A 15,980-nucleotide genomic window follows, 5' to 3' on the forward strand; every position below is an offset into this window, starting at 1 on the left:
GCGAAGGACAGTCATGTTTATTTGGCACCCAGAAAATCCCAAGACCTATTTTTAAGCTTTTAAATAGATGATAAATCAGTAAATAATATTATTTTTTAATGGCGCAAACAACAAAGTGGTCCAAACAAGATTTGATAAATAAAAAACATTTCTCTGAGTAATTCTTCATACTCCTCCTGATGTTCAATCGATTCCTTTGTTTTTCTATTTTTATTTTGAAGCAAAAGTATCAGAAAGCAAAATTCTCAAAGTAAAGGTTCTATGCCTTAAGACATCTTTAAGATAACTAAGATCACTTTAAGACAGCTAAGCATGTACCAATTTATCTCTTGGTTTTTCTCTTTCAAAAATCTTCAGAATTAGAATGCTCTGGAAGGACCAGAAATGATTGCTGGCAAATTGACAGAGAAGCTCTGAATCAATGCATAACTTTGTATAGCATATGGACAACTAGACCTATAAGTCTATGCCATGTATCTAAATTATATCTCCGGTAGTCAGTAATCTCAGAATTAAATTATCTCCCATAATATACACTGAAAAATAGATACTAAGGGCTGTGCTATGTCTGAATAGAGCAACAATTTTAGGATTTTCAACATTTGCAAAAGGAAATTCTTAACTTCTGAAAGTACTCGTACTACGATTTAAAAAAGAAAAAAATAAAAAGATATGGAGAGTATACAAAATAACAAGAGTTTTACAAAAACTAAGCAAAAACAATTTAGTTTTCTGTACCAAACTGTACAGTCATAGGCACTTGGAAAGTAGAAGTACAGATCTGTTATCTATTTTTCTTAGCTTGTACATCGTCCTTAATTACAGTTTAGACGACAAAATGAAACATAAATGGCTTTTTATCAACGGAACATTGCTGGAAGCATAAACAATAAATTATGAATTACTGGAGCAGAAGCCTTTTGGATCATGTATGCATAATGCTACTTTGCATATTCGGGATCCCAGTTGGATCTCCTATTTTATGCAAATTGAGCACTACATTTTATGATTCAACATTGAGGAAAAGTGCCATGCTTCATCTGGATAAGAGCTGACACCCTGTATGGAAAAGATCTCTAGTCAATGTTTGGTGCTGTGTGTGGTGCTGTGGAAAAGACGCCTATGTGAGCAGAGTAGATAAGGTCACCATATTAGAAACATACATATGTAGGTACTGATTATCACACTCATACAAGCACACAGTTTTCACTTGTTGATTAGGTATAATTGCCTGGGAAACCCAATAATAATGGATCTGCTATAGCTGAGGGATGGAGGCTTTTGTAAAGCCTACTTGAGGAAAGAGATGCTATTTCAGCAAGTCCTGTGTTAGCTTTAAAGCAGCTTGGTGTAATGGAAGAACTTAAGGAGGCCCAAGGTGGCTAGAAAGAGGAAAATCAGCTTACCAAGGTGGCCCTCTTTGCTGTGTGGATCATCAGGAAGACCTTTCAGGTCCAATTTAGCCCAGATGGGACACAGCTGGTTTAAGGCAGACAAGAGAGGGACTCTGCCTCAGCACCATATTCAGTATGGGAGAGGCATGCATGAGGATTCAGCCTGAGAGAAGATGGAAGACAGAGGGTCAGCTCTGGCTGGCTTGGGATCAGGGAACTCCACTTCCCCTTTCAGGCAGCAAATTGTAGTTTTGTGACAAGAGGAATCTGAGATAAGTTGACATTATTTAAAAGAATGATTGCCTTTAATTTTCCAGTCTATGCAAAATGATTCCCACAGAGTGTGTGTGTTGGGAGGTTGTGGGTGATTTAAAACAACTTGATATGCTAGAATGGAAAGTAATCCTAACATGTTGGAAGTTGGGTTTAGCCATTGTGTGGCGAAAGCTGTGTTTCATTTTGTCAAAAGAAGAAGAAAAAAACCCTTCATATTCAAAACCAGATCCAGGAATCCTATAGCTATTTCCATGGCTGGTAAATATTTTCATTCTTTCTCCACCTTCTCTTTCTCCTTTTTTGTTTTTCCTTTTATCTTTCTATTCGAATACCCTTTAGACTGCAACACATTGCTAAGCAGATTTTTTGCAATGCTTCTAGCAAGGATAGGGGTTTTCACAACTACCAATGCGGCCACTTTCAGAATTACTGTACAACATTCAAAAATCAAAGAGTTAAAGCTGCAAAGAGATCTGGTTGAGAATGATGAGCCAGAAGAGATGGAACATAGCATGAGGACTTAGGAATTGGCGGATTCACATAGCGAGGATCTTGTCCCATTTACTGATGAGAGTTTTTCTATGGGCCAGACATTTTGCTAAGAGCTGTCTAGCCCTAGTTTACACATATCCATCACAGAACACCTATGAGTCAGATAGGTATTGTTATCCTGGTATTACAGATGAGGAAACTAAGGCTTAAAACAATCTGCCTGTGGTCAGTGTTCCTACAAGGGATGCGTCTAGGGGATACAAAGACATAAAACATGTACTGCATGAAGTTGGTCAATCAGTTGAGATGGAAACTGCACAAAACAAAGCCTGAATTATATTCTAAACAGGTAACCATGTTATGAACATTGACATAATCCAAGGCGCATGTATTCCAGGGTGCTAGTCACCATCTACATCATCCAAATTATTTTGCACAATTATGCCTTTGGAGTGAGGTTCTCATCCATGGATTTTGGCCAAAAAGGAGATATCAGGAAGAAGAAAAAAAAATTAGTGTCATCAGGTACTCTGGCTCCCCTCCTGTCTTTTCTTAAGTCTAACGAAGCTATGATTAAGGTCAAGTTCACTGTCTACTACTTTCCTTCCCCCAGGCCCTCCCTAGGGAGCAGAGCTTTATGTTATTCCTCATTTCTCTATACTCAAGATCCAATTATTTCAGTTTAAAACATGAAGACTCTCATTTCACCAGACTGCTTTCTGGCAATTCCAATCAAATCTTGTAACTACAAAGTGCAGGCTGGAGAAGATCAGGTTTCTGTAGACCTTAAATTTTCTGTAAGGAAGATATTTCTGTATCTCTAAAAGGTCCATTTATCTTCCTTGTCTTGTTATATGTAATTGTTGAGTATCTTCCATTTTCATGGTTAGAATGGAAGGCAATAATAAAATGGGGTCAGCAAAACTCTTTTGTTTATAAATTCACCCAACTGGAAGATTGGGAACCACTGTCTGGGCCATATAATTTAGAAAATTCAAGGTGCTATGATTGTTCAGTGTGTCTATGTGATATAAATGACTCATCACATTTTTTACCTTGGCTTTTACCTTTTTTTGTGTTGAAAGCTGCTTTCCTATTCTGGAAGAAATATGACTCTCTATATTCAGAAAGAGAATTATTTGTGAAATCACTCAACTGTGCAGAAGACAAGAGACAGCTAATTTCTATCTCATTTTGTCTTTGATTATGAATTAGTCAGCTGAAAATTACAGAAGGACCAATTTATGAGAGAGGAGAAAGATCACAGTAACTTCAACTTGAAAGACACGACTGCAAGTTCCTTAGAAAATGCCAAATACTGAAACTATCTCCTATAAAGTTCTAATTAAATAGGGGGATCATCTACCCATCAATTATGGATTTGGATATATTGGCTCTCTCAAAATCTTAACCTTCCTCTGGTGGGCGAGATGTAGGTTGTAAATCATGGTGATGTCAGTGGGGAAACATCAGCTATTGACCATTTTAAAGTCCATATTAAGAAGAAAAAACAATTCTAAATATGATTATACCATTTGATTCTCTCCATGTTTCAAACATAAATATACCATAGTTTTAAAATAAATAATGTCTAGTACTTAGATTTTTTTTGGTCTTTTTGTGTTCTTTCACCATTAACAGGAAACGAGTAACAGGCTCACAAGATATTTATCTGTCTACCTACTTGTCTATATATTTCCAACATTTTAAATCTGACAGCTTCTTTCCATTACTTTGTTTCTACATGTTAAGAAGAGACAAATTCTTTTTTCCATTTTCACAGTAACTTATCCAGATGTCAAAAAAGTAGTGGTCTATGGAGCAAAACTCATGAATTTCTGATCTAGGAAAAGGGAGATAGAGTATAAACTTGACATATCTATTCAAAACTGTAAGAGTTCATGATTTATTCTATGGAGATGTTGAACATTTGGATCCTAAATCCAAAATCACAGTGAACATATGTCCTAGTTTCCATAAAACAGTCCTGATTTATGGGCTTTCCAGGCATAAATATAAATATCAATTCCTTTCACTTTAAAAAATATCCCAGTTGGAACAATAAATTATATGATCACTCTTTGCAAAATAAATAAACATATAATTTAAAAAAAAATTATGGTACAGAGAGTGCTTTTTCTGTGTCAACTCATTTTGCAATATCTGGCATATTTTTCTCGATTATTTCACACACACGCACAAAACTGTAACTTCCATTTTCTAGCTTCAAAGTAAAACAGATAATCTACATGTCTTTAAATATTCTATTACAGGGTTTATTGAAATGTGTGAAATGTAGGGCAAAAGAGGTTTCCTAAGTGTACAAACTTTTACTTTCTACTACCTCCAAAAATTAGAGAAAACACATGAAATTCCTTCACTGTAGAACTAAAATCTCCTCTTCAAAAGGTTTAGAGCATAATAAATACAGTACAAAACTACACTTTCACTGGCGCCCAATAACCTCTCATTCATCCAGCACATGTCCATGTAGTGCCTTCGACAGGCTACCCCTATAACAACAGGTGTATCTTGAAATTGCGGAACGCACAGAAGATGCCAAGGAGCTCCGAACAGTGGAGTTGGGAAACCATTTCTTCACAGAGAATTTTTAAATGTTGGGCATTTTATATGAAAAATAATGACCAATACCTATTAGCTCACAATCAAAGTAGGCAAGAACCACACTTAGGCACAGACTTTCAACTCAATTTGGGATTTCTGAGGAGGCTTTCATTTTATGAAATATAAGACGTATTCACATGACTTCCATAAAAAGAAATCTTGGCAGTGCTAACTGAAAAACAAAGACAATGTATTTGGATCAGAGTTCCTAATTAGAGGAGGCTAACAAATGAGTACTCCATTACTGAGGAGAAAGAACAGGGTTTCGTTTCCTTAGTGTTTATAAAAGTGGAAGCCAATTAAATGAGTAATATCTATATAACGACTTTCTCACTTTCTTTTCTGTGATGCCTCTTCATTTATTCAAAGCATTCCCAAAGAACTAAGTAGCATTATGTTAAAAGGTAAGGCTGTAACATATTTAACAAGAGCCATAAAATTTTATTTTATTTCATAAAGGAAGTTTTATGAAAATTCACTAACTCTTTGAAACAGAACATAGAAAATAATCCAACAAATGTCATGAACCAAGTTCTACTCTTGTAACTGGGAATAGCTTTTCTGTAGACCATTCAGAAATCTAAGCAAATGCCTATACTAAAGCCAGAAGTCAGCCTGAGACAGTACATTTATTTTGCTAATCATTCTAAAACAGCTGAAACTAAGACTTAAATACATCTCAGCTAAAATAAACAGTTGAAAATCCTTGTTAAATATACAGCAGCTTAGGAAACAAAAATGTACAGATGAGATTGACTTTTTTTTTTTAATGATCTACGACCTTCATATGTAATAGACAATAGTTAAGAGAAATGGTTAATCCAAGCTTGGTTCTCAAGAAATAATGAAATGGATTAAATGTTCTCTGTGATTGAAAGACTTAACAGTAAAATCAGTTCATATTAGCTCCAAAATAATACTGATAAGGAGTGCCCTTCAAGAAGGATTTTCTGATCTAATTGCTATTGTCAAAGTTGGTACAGGCTTAAAACAAATACCTCTAACGTGTACCCACAAATCAGGCAAAATTAGAATAGACTTTCCCTAAAGACTTGGTAAACATTCAATTAAAACTTAACAACTGTGAAGTATACGCCAGCTCCTCCTCTAACAGATAATCTCAGTATCTCAAAATTCCTGGAACTTTCACAGGGGTTAAATCTTACTGTTCATTTTTTAAAGTAAGGTGATTGAGGTATTCCCTGGGATAAAATTACCTTTCACATTAACAATTTTCTTATCTATTGTTTCAACATTGGAAAAAGGAAGTGATGTAATTACCATGCCATTATGCTGATAAGCTGGGTTTCAACTGCTCATGGATGAACAAAAATTATTTTATTGATATAGTCAGTCATATTATGAAATCACATCCTATTTTCCAATTTATATTCTACCCTGTTTCACCATGTTAATATATTTACCTTCATTTTTCTTGATGGTAAAATTCGGATTGTTGACCATTTCTGGAAGAAGACTGTATAAGAAATAATGTCCGTTTTTGGGATCATCTTTGTCCATGGCACTCACTGTTTGAATGACCTGTAACATAAAACTTGACGTCAGCATTTCTGATGACATCAGAGGGCTTGAGCTGCCTTTAAAAGCTGAGTGACATCCTTTTTGGTCCAAGAAAGATTTTTCAGTTTTCTAAATCATCACAGATGGTTTGTGCCAAGAATAAGGAGAAACATTCATTACTTTAAAACCTCAACTTTGATAAGTTGAGGAAAATTAAGGTTATTTGGTGTCTGTGGCTTGAAATAGCAAATTTAAGGGTATTTGAAAATTCCACTGAGCAATTACAGGTTTCTTTCCAGTTTGAGTATATACAAGCATCTAAAACGAGATTTGGAATTGTTACAGTGATTGTAGTGTGGCTCTTGGGAGGATCTTGGAAGTAAAGAACTTAAATCTTGAATCCTCACAACTCCTCTTTCCTTTTACTCATCAGGCTACAACGGTTTGCCAAATGGAATGCTCCTCAGCACAAACATCACTGCAGCAAACCTTTCTGAAGAGTTGCATCTGTTCCCTCCCAATAATAAATACTGTTTTTAAAGCTAGTGGATAACACATGCAAACAATGCTTTGGAGTGTATCCTGAGATGAATAAATTATAGGGATTAGAAGAATTACCATTGTGCAGAGAACTGTTTGGATAGATACACATTCTTGGAATCGGTGCCGGTTGAATGTGCTTATTTCATTTGCAAGCTGCATTAACTTAGTTCTAAGTTGTTTCTTGGGATGTCAGAGAATTAGCTTAATAATTCACATTTATGATTCTGTAATATTAATCATTTCAATACGAAACACAGGGCAACAGCTAATGTAGAAAAAATTATAGCTTATACTTCTATTATAAATATCTACAACATAATTTCTAGGAAAAAAATGCCTATGAAGCATGACAGGGCAATATCAAATTTACCATAAAAAAATTAACAGGGAAATGCTCTCAGGTTTATGAAATTTAGAGAATGTAATGATGATGCCTAATATATTATGTCTGCTTGAACAACTGCTTCCCGTTCAACTTTGCCAATTTCATTAAAGAGAAAAAAATGGATCACTTCTTTTTGAGAAAATGACATCATTGCCTTGTAACATTACCTAAACAAGTGTGAGAACCACAATTTCAGAACAATTTAGCAGTCATAGAGTTTTCCACTATATCAAGCACATGCTATATGAGAAGCAGTGCATTAAGGCTATTTGAGGCATAGATGAAATAACTTCATTCAACTTCTATTTCTCCATTTTTAAAATGGAACATATTTTTACTTTGTAGGTGTTTTACTTTTGTTAAGGACCTTGTGAAATGTCTTATAATTATACTTACCTTGAGTAACAAAATAACAAAAAAAAAACAACACAAAATATAACTCATGGTTAAGACAGTGAGGTGTCATTAAGGTGATGGACTCTGAAATAAAGCTACCTTGATATAGGTCATGGTTTTACCCTTTACTCCTTGTGTGACATTAAGGGAGTTCCTTAACTCTTTCTGAAACTCAGTTTCCTAGGTTTCAAATAAAAAGATTACCTTTCTCTTAGCGTTGTTTTGATTATTGATGTAAATTCATGTCAATCTCTTAATACAGTGTCTGGTTCCTAGTAAATGTTCAATGAATGTTAGTTATCATCATCATTTTTGTTTTTTAAATTAGAGTCACTACCATTTATTCACACCATAGCACCTTGATAAGTGTAATGACTTTGATGTTGCGCAAACGTGGCCCCAAACTTATCAGAGTAGATGAGAATGCAATTATATCTACTATACCTAAATACCTAGCATATTTGGTGTTTTGATATTGAAGTGCAGATAGACATCCTGTATTTCCAGTTTTATAAAAAGGAAAGAATGAAAGTACAAGGGAAGAAGATGTGATAAACAGGTAACTGTTTTGTGGACAGCCTACATGTATAAAGATATAACAGAGGAATTTGACAAGAGCTTTCTTTTAGGCAGTTATAAGGAAGAGAGAGAGAAAAAAAAAGTTACTTGTGAGCAGATGTAGCATCCCCTTCTCCCTTTAGCCAATTTTGTTTCAAAAAGACTTCTACTCCTAAGTGCACATGTTGAAGAAGTACCTCCTGAAATGTGTGAGTACATGTGAAGGAGCAGGGCAAATGAGGAGAGATTTCTTGATATTCTGGGGTGGAAATCCTTCATAAGCAAGTGCATTCTTATAGTATATTTAATAGATAGTGCTCCTATAAGTAACACATTCCTAATAATTCTAAGTAATCTGTATGAAAGAGATTCACACATGCTAGCGAGTGCGTCTACATGAGTTATTTGATTAGTTAAGCCACCACGACCAAAACAAAAGATGCAATAATTTAGCTTACTTGAAGTAAAGGAGTAAAATTACTTGTCATACCACATCTCAGAAGTTTGGTCTAAACATTACACTTGCAATGAATGTTTTTTCCACCATTTAATTAAGCCAAGAACTCTGTTAGACATGCAATTTCTTGAGCCTACTGAACCAGAAAGTCTCAAGATAGTGCCTAGAAATCTGCATTTTAAAAGTCTTCTAGGTGATTCTGATGTATCCTTAAGTCTGAGATCCATTGTTTTGAGCCAACTGAAAAGACGGGTGTTCACAGTTCCCTCATTATTATTCTTTAGGGGAGTTTGTATTGTTGATGAAAAAGTGATGAAATGGTGAATCTTTAATTCAACTTCCAAGTATCCCAGGAATTGGCTATGATGAAACACATTGGATAGAGCACCTTCTTCTTATTCTGAAAATTGTCAATTAAAAGAAAGAACTAAAGAAAAAAAAAAAAAAAGACTGTTTTAAACCATTTTTGACACTTTATTTTATTTTAATGTAGATGGCCATGTCTGGTCATTTTATCTGAAAGTAGACGCCCTGAGATCACTTGAAGGACTTTATGCTATTAAAATGCATTAAGATATTCATATTAAAAAGGCCGAAATTTTCATTGATGTAATAACATCTGAATACACTTAGCTTTAAGCAACAGAAGAAAAAGAACACTTCCTTTATTCAAGGAAGCGCACCTCCACACAAGCAGATCTTATAGGCATACCGAGTAGATGTCAAATGAAAACTACACACATTTCCCACTGTGAGCTACTATGACATCAGCTAATTTTTAAGAAATTGGACAACTATTTCAAGGAAATGATATAAAAATTTCTGGAGAGGTCATGGACTTTTAAGACTATATATATAATATTTAGTTTAAATATTGTCCTTCTAACAATAAAGTTAGGATGCGATTGAAAATTTAATGTTTGATAATTTATTGTGGATTAATTTCAAGGGAAGTTGAAAGCTAATATGTATCTCTGTCAGAAAAACAAAACACATCTATGATGTTGGAATAAGGAAATGAATTTCCAGGCCATGCTTGGACTTCTATGGTTGCAGACTCCATTCTATTTCTTGAGACTAGTGATTTGAAACCAAATAACCTTTCTAAAGCATGAAGCTGAAAAAAAAAATTGAGAATTTTGGGGCTATATCATAATTCTGACTCTATTTTATAAAAAAAACTACTGATAGTTTATCAATCACACTAAATCTAAGTTAGATTGTTTTTATTAGCAGAGTTCAATGAACTTTATTTTAGACTATTTTAAATTAACTCAAAAATATTTAATAGAAGTAGGATATCAGTGTCATTAATAACTTTTTAAAAGGCAATCAGCCAGCAAACAAATACATTTCTGATGATCTGATCTGTTAACAACAATAAAACTATCATGGATCTGTTGGAATATCCCCTATGAGATCCTGTAGTTCATTGATTTGTTCTTAGGTGAAGTTGGGATTTTCCCCTTACTGCTATTAGAACAGCATTCTGGCACACGGTGGCTATTTAATTATTGTCTAAATGAATAAATGAATGGATGAATAAATAAATTATGTCAGGTACATTTTAGCATCATCATTAATTCTTACGTAACCTTGAGAGGTAGGTGTGAAGAAACTTATCAGAACCCTGGTGCATCAAAGACATCATATATCAAATCTGATCTCAGATATATCTGATAATAGACTTCCTGCATCCTCCTGCCCCAATATGTCAGGCTGCCTCAAAATCTTCTTGACATTCAGACCTTCTGTATGTGTATTTCAGTTAAATTGGGGCTTAGACCTTCAATATTTTGGAGAATGCATAGGATGAACTCATCCATCCTTGCTGCTCATGTACTTTGCATTATAGGTATGAAGTTTCCCTTTTGATTCTCACTGATAGCACAACAAAATGAGGATTTGGAAATCATTCTGAATGTGGACAAGGTGAGAGAAGACTATTTGGTTGCAACTTTTGGAATGTTTGCCAAGGCTTCTGGAATATACATCTATTCTCTAGGAACATTCAGCACTGGTAGCTGGGACAATATCTGCCATCACAGCACACTGTCACTTTCTCAGGTAAAGCTTAATTTTCCTTTTCTTGGCCAATCTGTCTGTAGTGATGTGATTTTGAAAGTGGTAGAAAGGGGGTGAATGAGAAGAGAGGAAGTCAAAGGCAGCGTAGAAAAAACAGCAGAATTTTTGGTTTTCTATTCATTCTTCTGCCTATTATTGCCAATTTACTTGTGATATATCAATTTTCCTGAAATACTAACTTCTATTTCTTAAAGTGGTAGTTTTCAACTTGGGGAAGCAAAGGATGATGCATGAAGGAGCATCATACAGCTCAACCCTCTCAATTTGAAAGTATAATTGTATGAAACTATTTATATATGCATATATGTGAGGGGAAAGTCCATAGCTTTTATTAGATTATCAATGGTGTCCAGAACTGAAAGAAACAAAACAAAATAGGCTAAGAACCATTCCCTAAAAGAGGGGTCCTTGAAAAGAGAAATTATGCATACAAGAGAAGTCAGGTTATGACAATGGTGATTAATTGAAAAAGGAAGAAATATAAGAATTTGAGAAATTATATTAAAATCCACACAATGATCCAATCATCCTCAATTATTTCTCAATTGTATGGTACAGTCCGAATATAAGCATTCTTCATATCCATTTAATGGATAGTTCCTAGATATATTTTATAATTTGCATGGCAATCCAGTCTCTACTGAGACTTTTCTTTTCCTACCCAAAGTGTTTGCCATGTTACACTTTTTTTTTTTTGCATAAATATATCTTTGTCTTTAAAAAGTATTAGGTGCCTATTCAGAGCATGTACCTTAGAGGTCTGACCTGTAGAAAATACAACAGGAGAATGTAAATTAGATTTTATATGTCTCTCTTAAACACTAAGTCCTCAGTCCTCTGGGTAGACATTTGAGCCCTGTGACTTCATAAACCCACTGTAGAAATGCCAACATTTTCCTTAGTTTCAGTCTTTTTCACTCCCTTTTCCTTCACTGAAAGTAGGTTGAGGGAAAATGATGCAAAGCAAGGGCTGTCGAAGAATATGTTTATACAAAGTTTGGATTTTTCAGTTTCTCCTGCCTCTTATCTTCTTTTGCTGGTCTCTGCATATCTCGTGTGTATTTTGTATACCTCTGAAGTGATCGATATTTTTTAAAAAATCACTCCACCTCTTGCTCTGCTTTGAAAACATTATGAGTAGAGTAAAATCCACAGTTTTTAACATAGCTTAGAAGTCTTAACTCATTTTTGCTCTTATCTCCTCTCTATCTTTCACTATATTACTTCATAGGAATGTTTCCTGAGGCTTCTTTAACATTATAAACATTACTTCCTTGGCTGAAAATGTATCCTATTGTTTATTCTTCTGGAGCAAGATTTTTCCAACTGGGTTCCATTTACCACTAGTTCTATAGTTTTCTCTGAAGGAAATTCGAAAGATTTTATACTCAACTATGTTTGGTAAATGCCAAAGACCATATAGCCCTTTGGTGATTCACATGTATTTATAAATGCAAGGGATTCTTGCAGTTAAACAAAACCAACAGAAGATAATGTTTAACTTTGTTTAATTCAGTGTTTGTTAGGTAAAACACACACGCATACATACACAAACACATACCATACGCCACACCATATATTGACCCTACAAGTGTTGCTCAGGCACACTTTGGGAAATGCTCTCCTCTAAAACTCCATTGGAGTTGTAAAGGCCTGGAAGACTTCAACCTCTGTTTGAAGGTGTTGTGTCTGTATAGCTTGGTGGTTATAGCATTATTTCCATTTGCTTCTCTGCCCTTCTAATAATATGTCATCTCCTCTTGATACCAGATCTTACTCAGTTTATGTCACTAGCACAAAGCCTAGGCCTAAAACCTCCTACTATCTAGCGTCAATTTTACTTTCTTCAAAAAGGCATGTTCATCAACATGGCTTCCAAGAACAACTGGAAACAAGCACACACATATGCCCACCTCACTTCCATACTAAGTTCTTATTCAGTAACTTGTAGGCTGAAAATAAGACAAAGAGAATATATCAGTCTGTATCAGCCCAAGATTTTTAAACAATCTTTTACACCACTTTCTCTAGGGTCATCAACCTCATTCAGGTTAGGTGCCAGAATAAAACATGTGGAATTTGGAATCACATAAGAGGTTCAGCCAATGCCTAAAGAGACTGTAAGCATGACTTCAAAAAATGTTTAGACATTAAGTGTTCCTATAAATTGATTCCAGTGGATTTGAAAAAATTATTATATTAATCTACAAATTCATATGGGGAGGAATGAATTATGAGCCCTTCCTTCACCCTTAATATATAAAACACTTGTAAATTATCAAAAGAAGAGTTATTCCAATACAGAGGAATAGCTGTCCTCTGTTATATTAACCCATTTAGGGAGTATTTATAGTGTTTTGCTCCTAATCAAAGCTCACAAAGATATAACAATAATAACAATAATAAAAACAAAAAAATACTAATAAAGTATATTTTGCTTTTCAGACCATGACTCTAGTTAAAATATATGCTACTAATAATTACAATTATTTATTGAGCACTCAATATTGAGCTAGATATTCCTAAAATATAAGAGCTTAGACTAACACAGGTTAAGGCCCAAGGTCATGAAACTAGTAAATGGTAGAGCCGTGAGTCATGCTTAGATTGTTCTACTTTGAAACTCTTCCACTGTATCTTTCCACTTATTTTTTCCCCTCTGTCAAAGTTGTGTTCTAAAAGTCATACTTCTACTAATGACTCTCATGAAATATTTTTTGTTACAAATGATGTCTTCAAATATTGTTTTATCTATTCCACCTAATTTACCCTCTCCTTACTCCAACCAAAATAAAATGAAAATCGTATTTTATGCATTTTGTCGAGGCCATCAATTTCATCTGTTTTAAAATCAATCCTGTCTCCCTCTTGTGTATGCAGATAGATCCTGAAAGATGCCTGCTGGCAGGAAAGTTAAAATTAAATCTTCTATGTTTATTGTTTCATGAGTGTCATAAAATGCCATAATTTCATTTCATCGTTTCACATTTATTAGAAAAAGACGGACAGAAAGTAAAAAATAAGTAAAGTAGCAAACTCATTCATTGTTGGTGTTTATCAAGGAATAATTATTTTTACTTTTCTTATTAAGCTTTATTTCTTTTTCACTTAGGATTTCCTGGAATACTTTTGGATAAAGTGTGTTATTGGTCACAGGAGTTGATTTTTTTCTTTTGAAAAATGCCCATTCTTGATCAGAAGCTTAGTCTCATTACCATGTTTCTAAGAAGTATGTCACACAGGCAATGGAATTTCAAAGTCCGCCTCCTTGGGAAGCATTGTAGAAGTGCAGGGATTTGGGCACCTTCAAGAACAGACTTTAAAACTCATCTCTGTCACTTTTCATGGCCTTAGGTAAGACCCTCACTCTATTGCAGCTTCAGCTCCCATATTTGTAAAAAGTGGTTGCAGCACCAAACCCCCAGAACAGTGATGTTGATTATATTGTTAGATGTTTGTATATATCATTTCATTCATGTAAGCACGCAGCTTTGGCAATCGCTTCTCTCCATCTCCACTGCCACCATCTTAGACCAAGCTACCATTATCTATTGCAATTACAGCCTTCTAAATGTTCGTCCTGCTTAATTGCGTGTGTGTGTTTGTGTGTGTGTGTGTGTAGATTTTATACAAACATAAACTCTTTTGTCCAATTTCATTTTTGCTTATTACATTCTTATTATTATACTTGCTTATTACACCTATTATGCTCATCCAAAGATGTCTTCAATTCTTCAAACAAACCAAGGTCTTTCTCCCTTCAAGGTCTTTGCATAAGCTTATCCTGTGGGCTAGAAGGTTCTTGCTTCTATTTCTTATATGCCTAGCCCTTTTTCATTTTTTTTTCAGTTTCAGCTCAAACGATACCCATTTAAAAAGTAATTTTCTCTGACAACACTATGTTAAGTACATCTCTGCTTTTTCTTTGTTCCCCTCTGTCTAGTTGCATTAATGTTTCTTCAACCCAGTTTTCAAAATTTAAATTCTATTATTTATTCATTCTACTTTTTTTTTAATAATCTCTCTTTCTCGTTAAGTTCCATTAGAGAAAACACTTTTTTGTCCTTTTCACACTGTTTCCCCAGGTCATATTACAATAGTTAGCATCTTGTAGATGCACATAAATATTATTCAAGAAATAAATGAATGATTTTTCATTTGAAGAGGTTAGCTTGTTCACTGTGTGTCTGTGAGTAAAACAGGTGTTTCCATGGTAATGTCTGAGAAACTAATTATTGAAATATTTGTCACTGCTGAATGAAATAAATTAGAACCACGATTCCAAAATTTTGTGAATATCCATTACATGCCATGCATTGGCTGGACACATATCTGGATATATAGGTTATTCCCTTTTTTTCTTTTGACCTGTGATATTCCCCCGATAAGCAAGCTTAAACTGCTTTAGTATTGGTCGGAGAAAGAAGAGATCAAAAGAGGTAAAGATAAATATTGTTTTAACCCAGACATAATTAGCTTAATGCCAAATAGCACATCTTAACTTCTATAGATGGTGATGAAGCTTAAATTATACTGCTCTAGATTTATTTATAGTAACATTTGGGAAGCTCCTTCCTGAAGGAAAAAGAGCTGAAGCAGTCTGTTGCCTAAGTCTCAAACAATAAACATTCTCTGAGACTAAACAAGAGGACGTTGACTCACACCCAGAAATAGAAGTATTTTCAGTTCAGTCTCTGCGTCAGTAAATCATCTGGAACAAATTACCCTCATTCTGTATGGATGGTAAGCAAGAGGTTAGCATCTGAAATAAAATCCTCGAAAGAACCTATTACAGAGATAAGGTGTAGAATGGAGTTCTGGAAGGCCTTCTGGCCAACAAGGGTCACTGACGTTCTCTTTCTCTTTCATATTTGCGTCTGAGTGTGTTGTTATCAAGCATAATGAAGGAAGATAGTGGTTTCTCCATATCTGTTACCGGTTCCCCCTCCCATCCAGCCAGATTACCATTCTCTTCAGAGAGAAGCTGGTTTATCCCCGGCTAACGCCTTTGCAGCACTTGATAGCTGTTTCCTGTCTCTGGTGGAACATGTCCTATATTACCAGGTCTTTTCGTTAAGATAGCTCCATTTCCCTTCATCTCTTCAGCCTCCTTTTTGCCCAGATGATTTGAGGTATTTTCTTGCAATTCTATCATTTCTAATTTTATTACGTGTTTGCCAGAGAGAAAACACTATGAGGGAAAAAGACTGATGTTTAGGGCATTGTTTGCCACTAAACCCCCAGTACC

General features: G+C 34.7%; 1 protein-coding gene across 1 annotated transcript in view; it reads right to left on the minus strand.

Annotated features, from left to right (window-relative positions):
• CDH8 (cadherin 8) overlaps nt 1-15,980 on the minus strand; it is a 334,891-nt gene that overhangs the window by 46,634 nt on the left and 272,277 nt on the right. Inside the window, exon 10 of the mRNA XM_058527946.1 lies at nt 6,212-6,329. Within this exon, the coding sequence (XP_058383929.1) occupies nt 6,212-6,329 (118 nt within the window). The remainder of the gene's footprint in view (nt 1-6,211; nt 6,330-15,980) is intronic.

This window comes from Diceros bicornis, chromosome 32 (assembly GCF_020826845.1).
Source record: "Diceros bicornis minor isolate mBicDic1 chromosome 32, mDicBic1.mat.cur, whole genome shotgun sequence".
NCBI classification, from domain to species: Eukaryota; Metazoa; Chordata; class Mammalia; order Perissodactyla; family Rhinocerotidae; genus Diceros; species Diceros bicornis.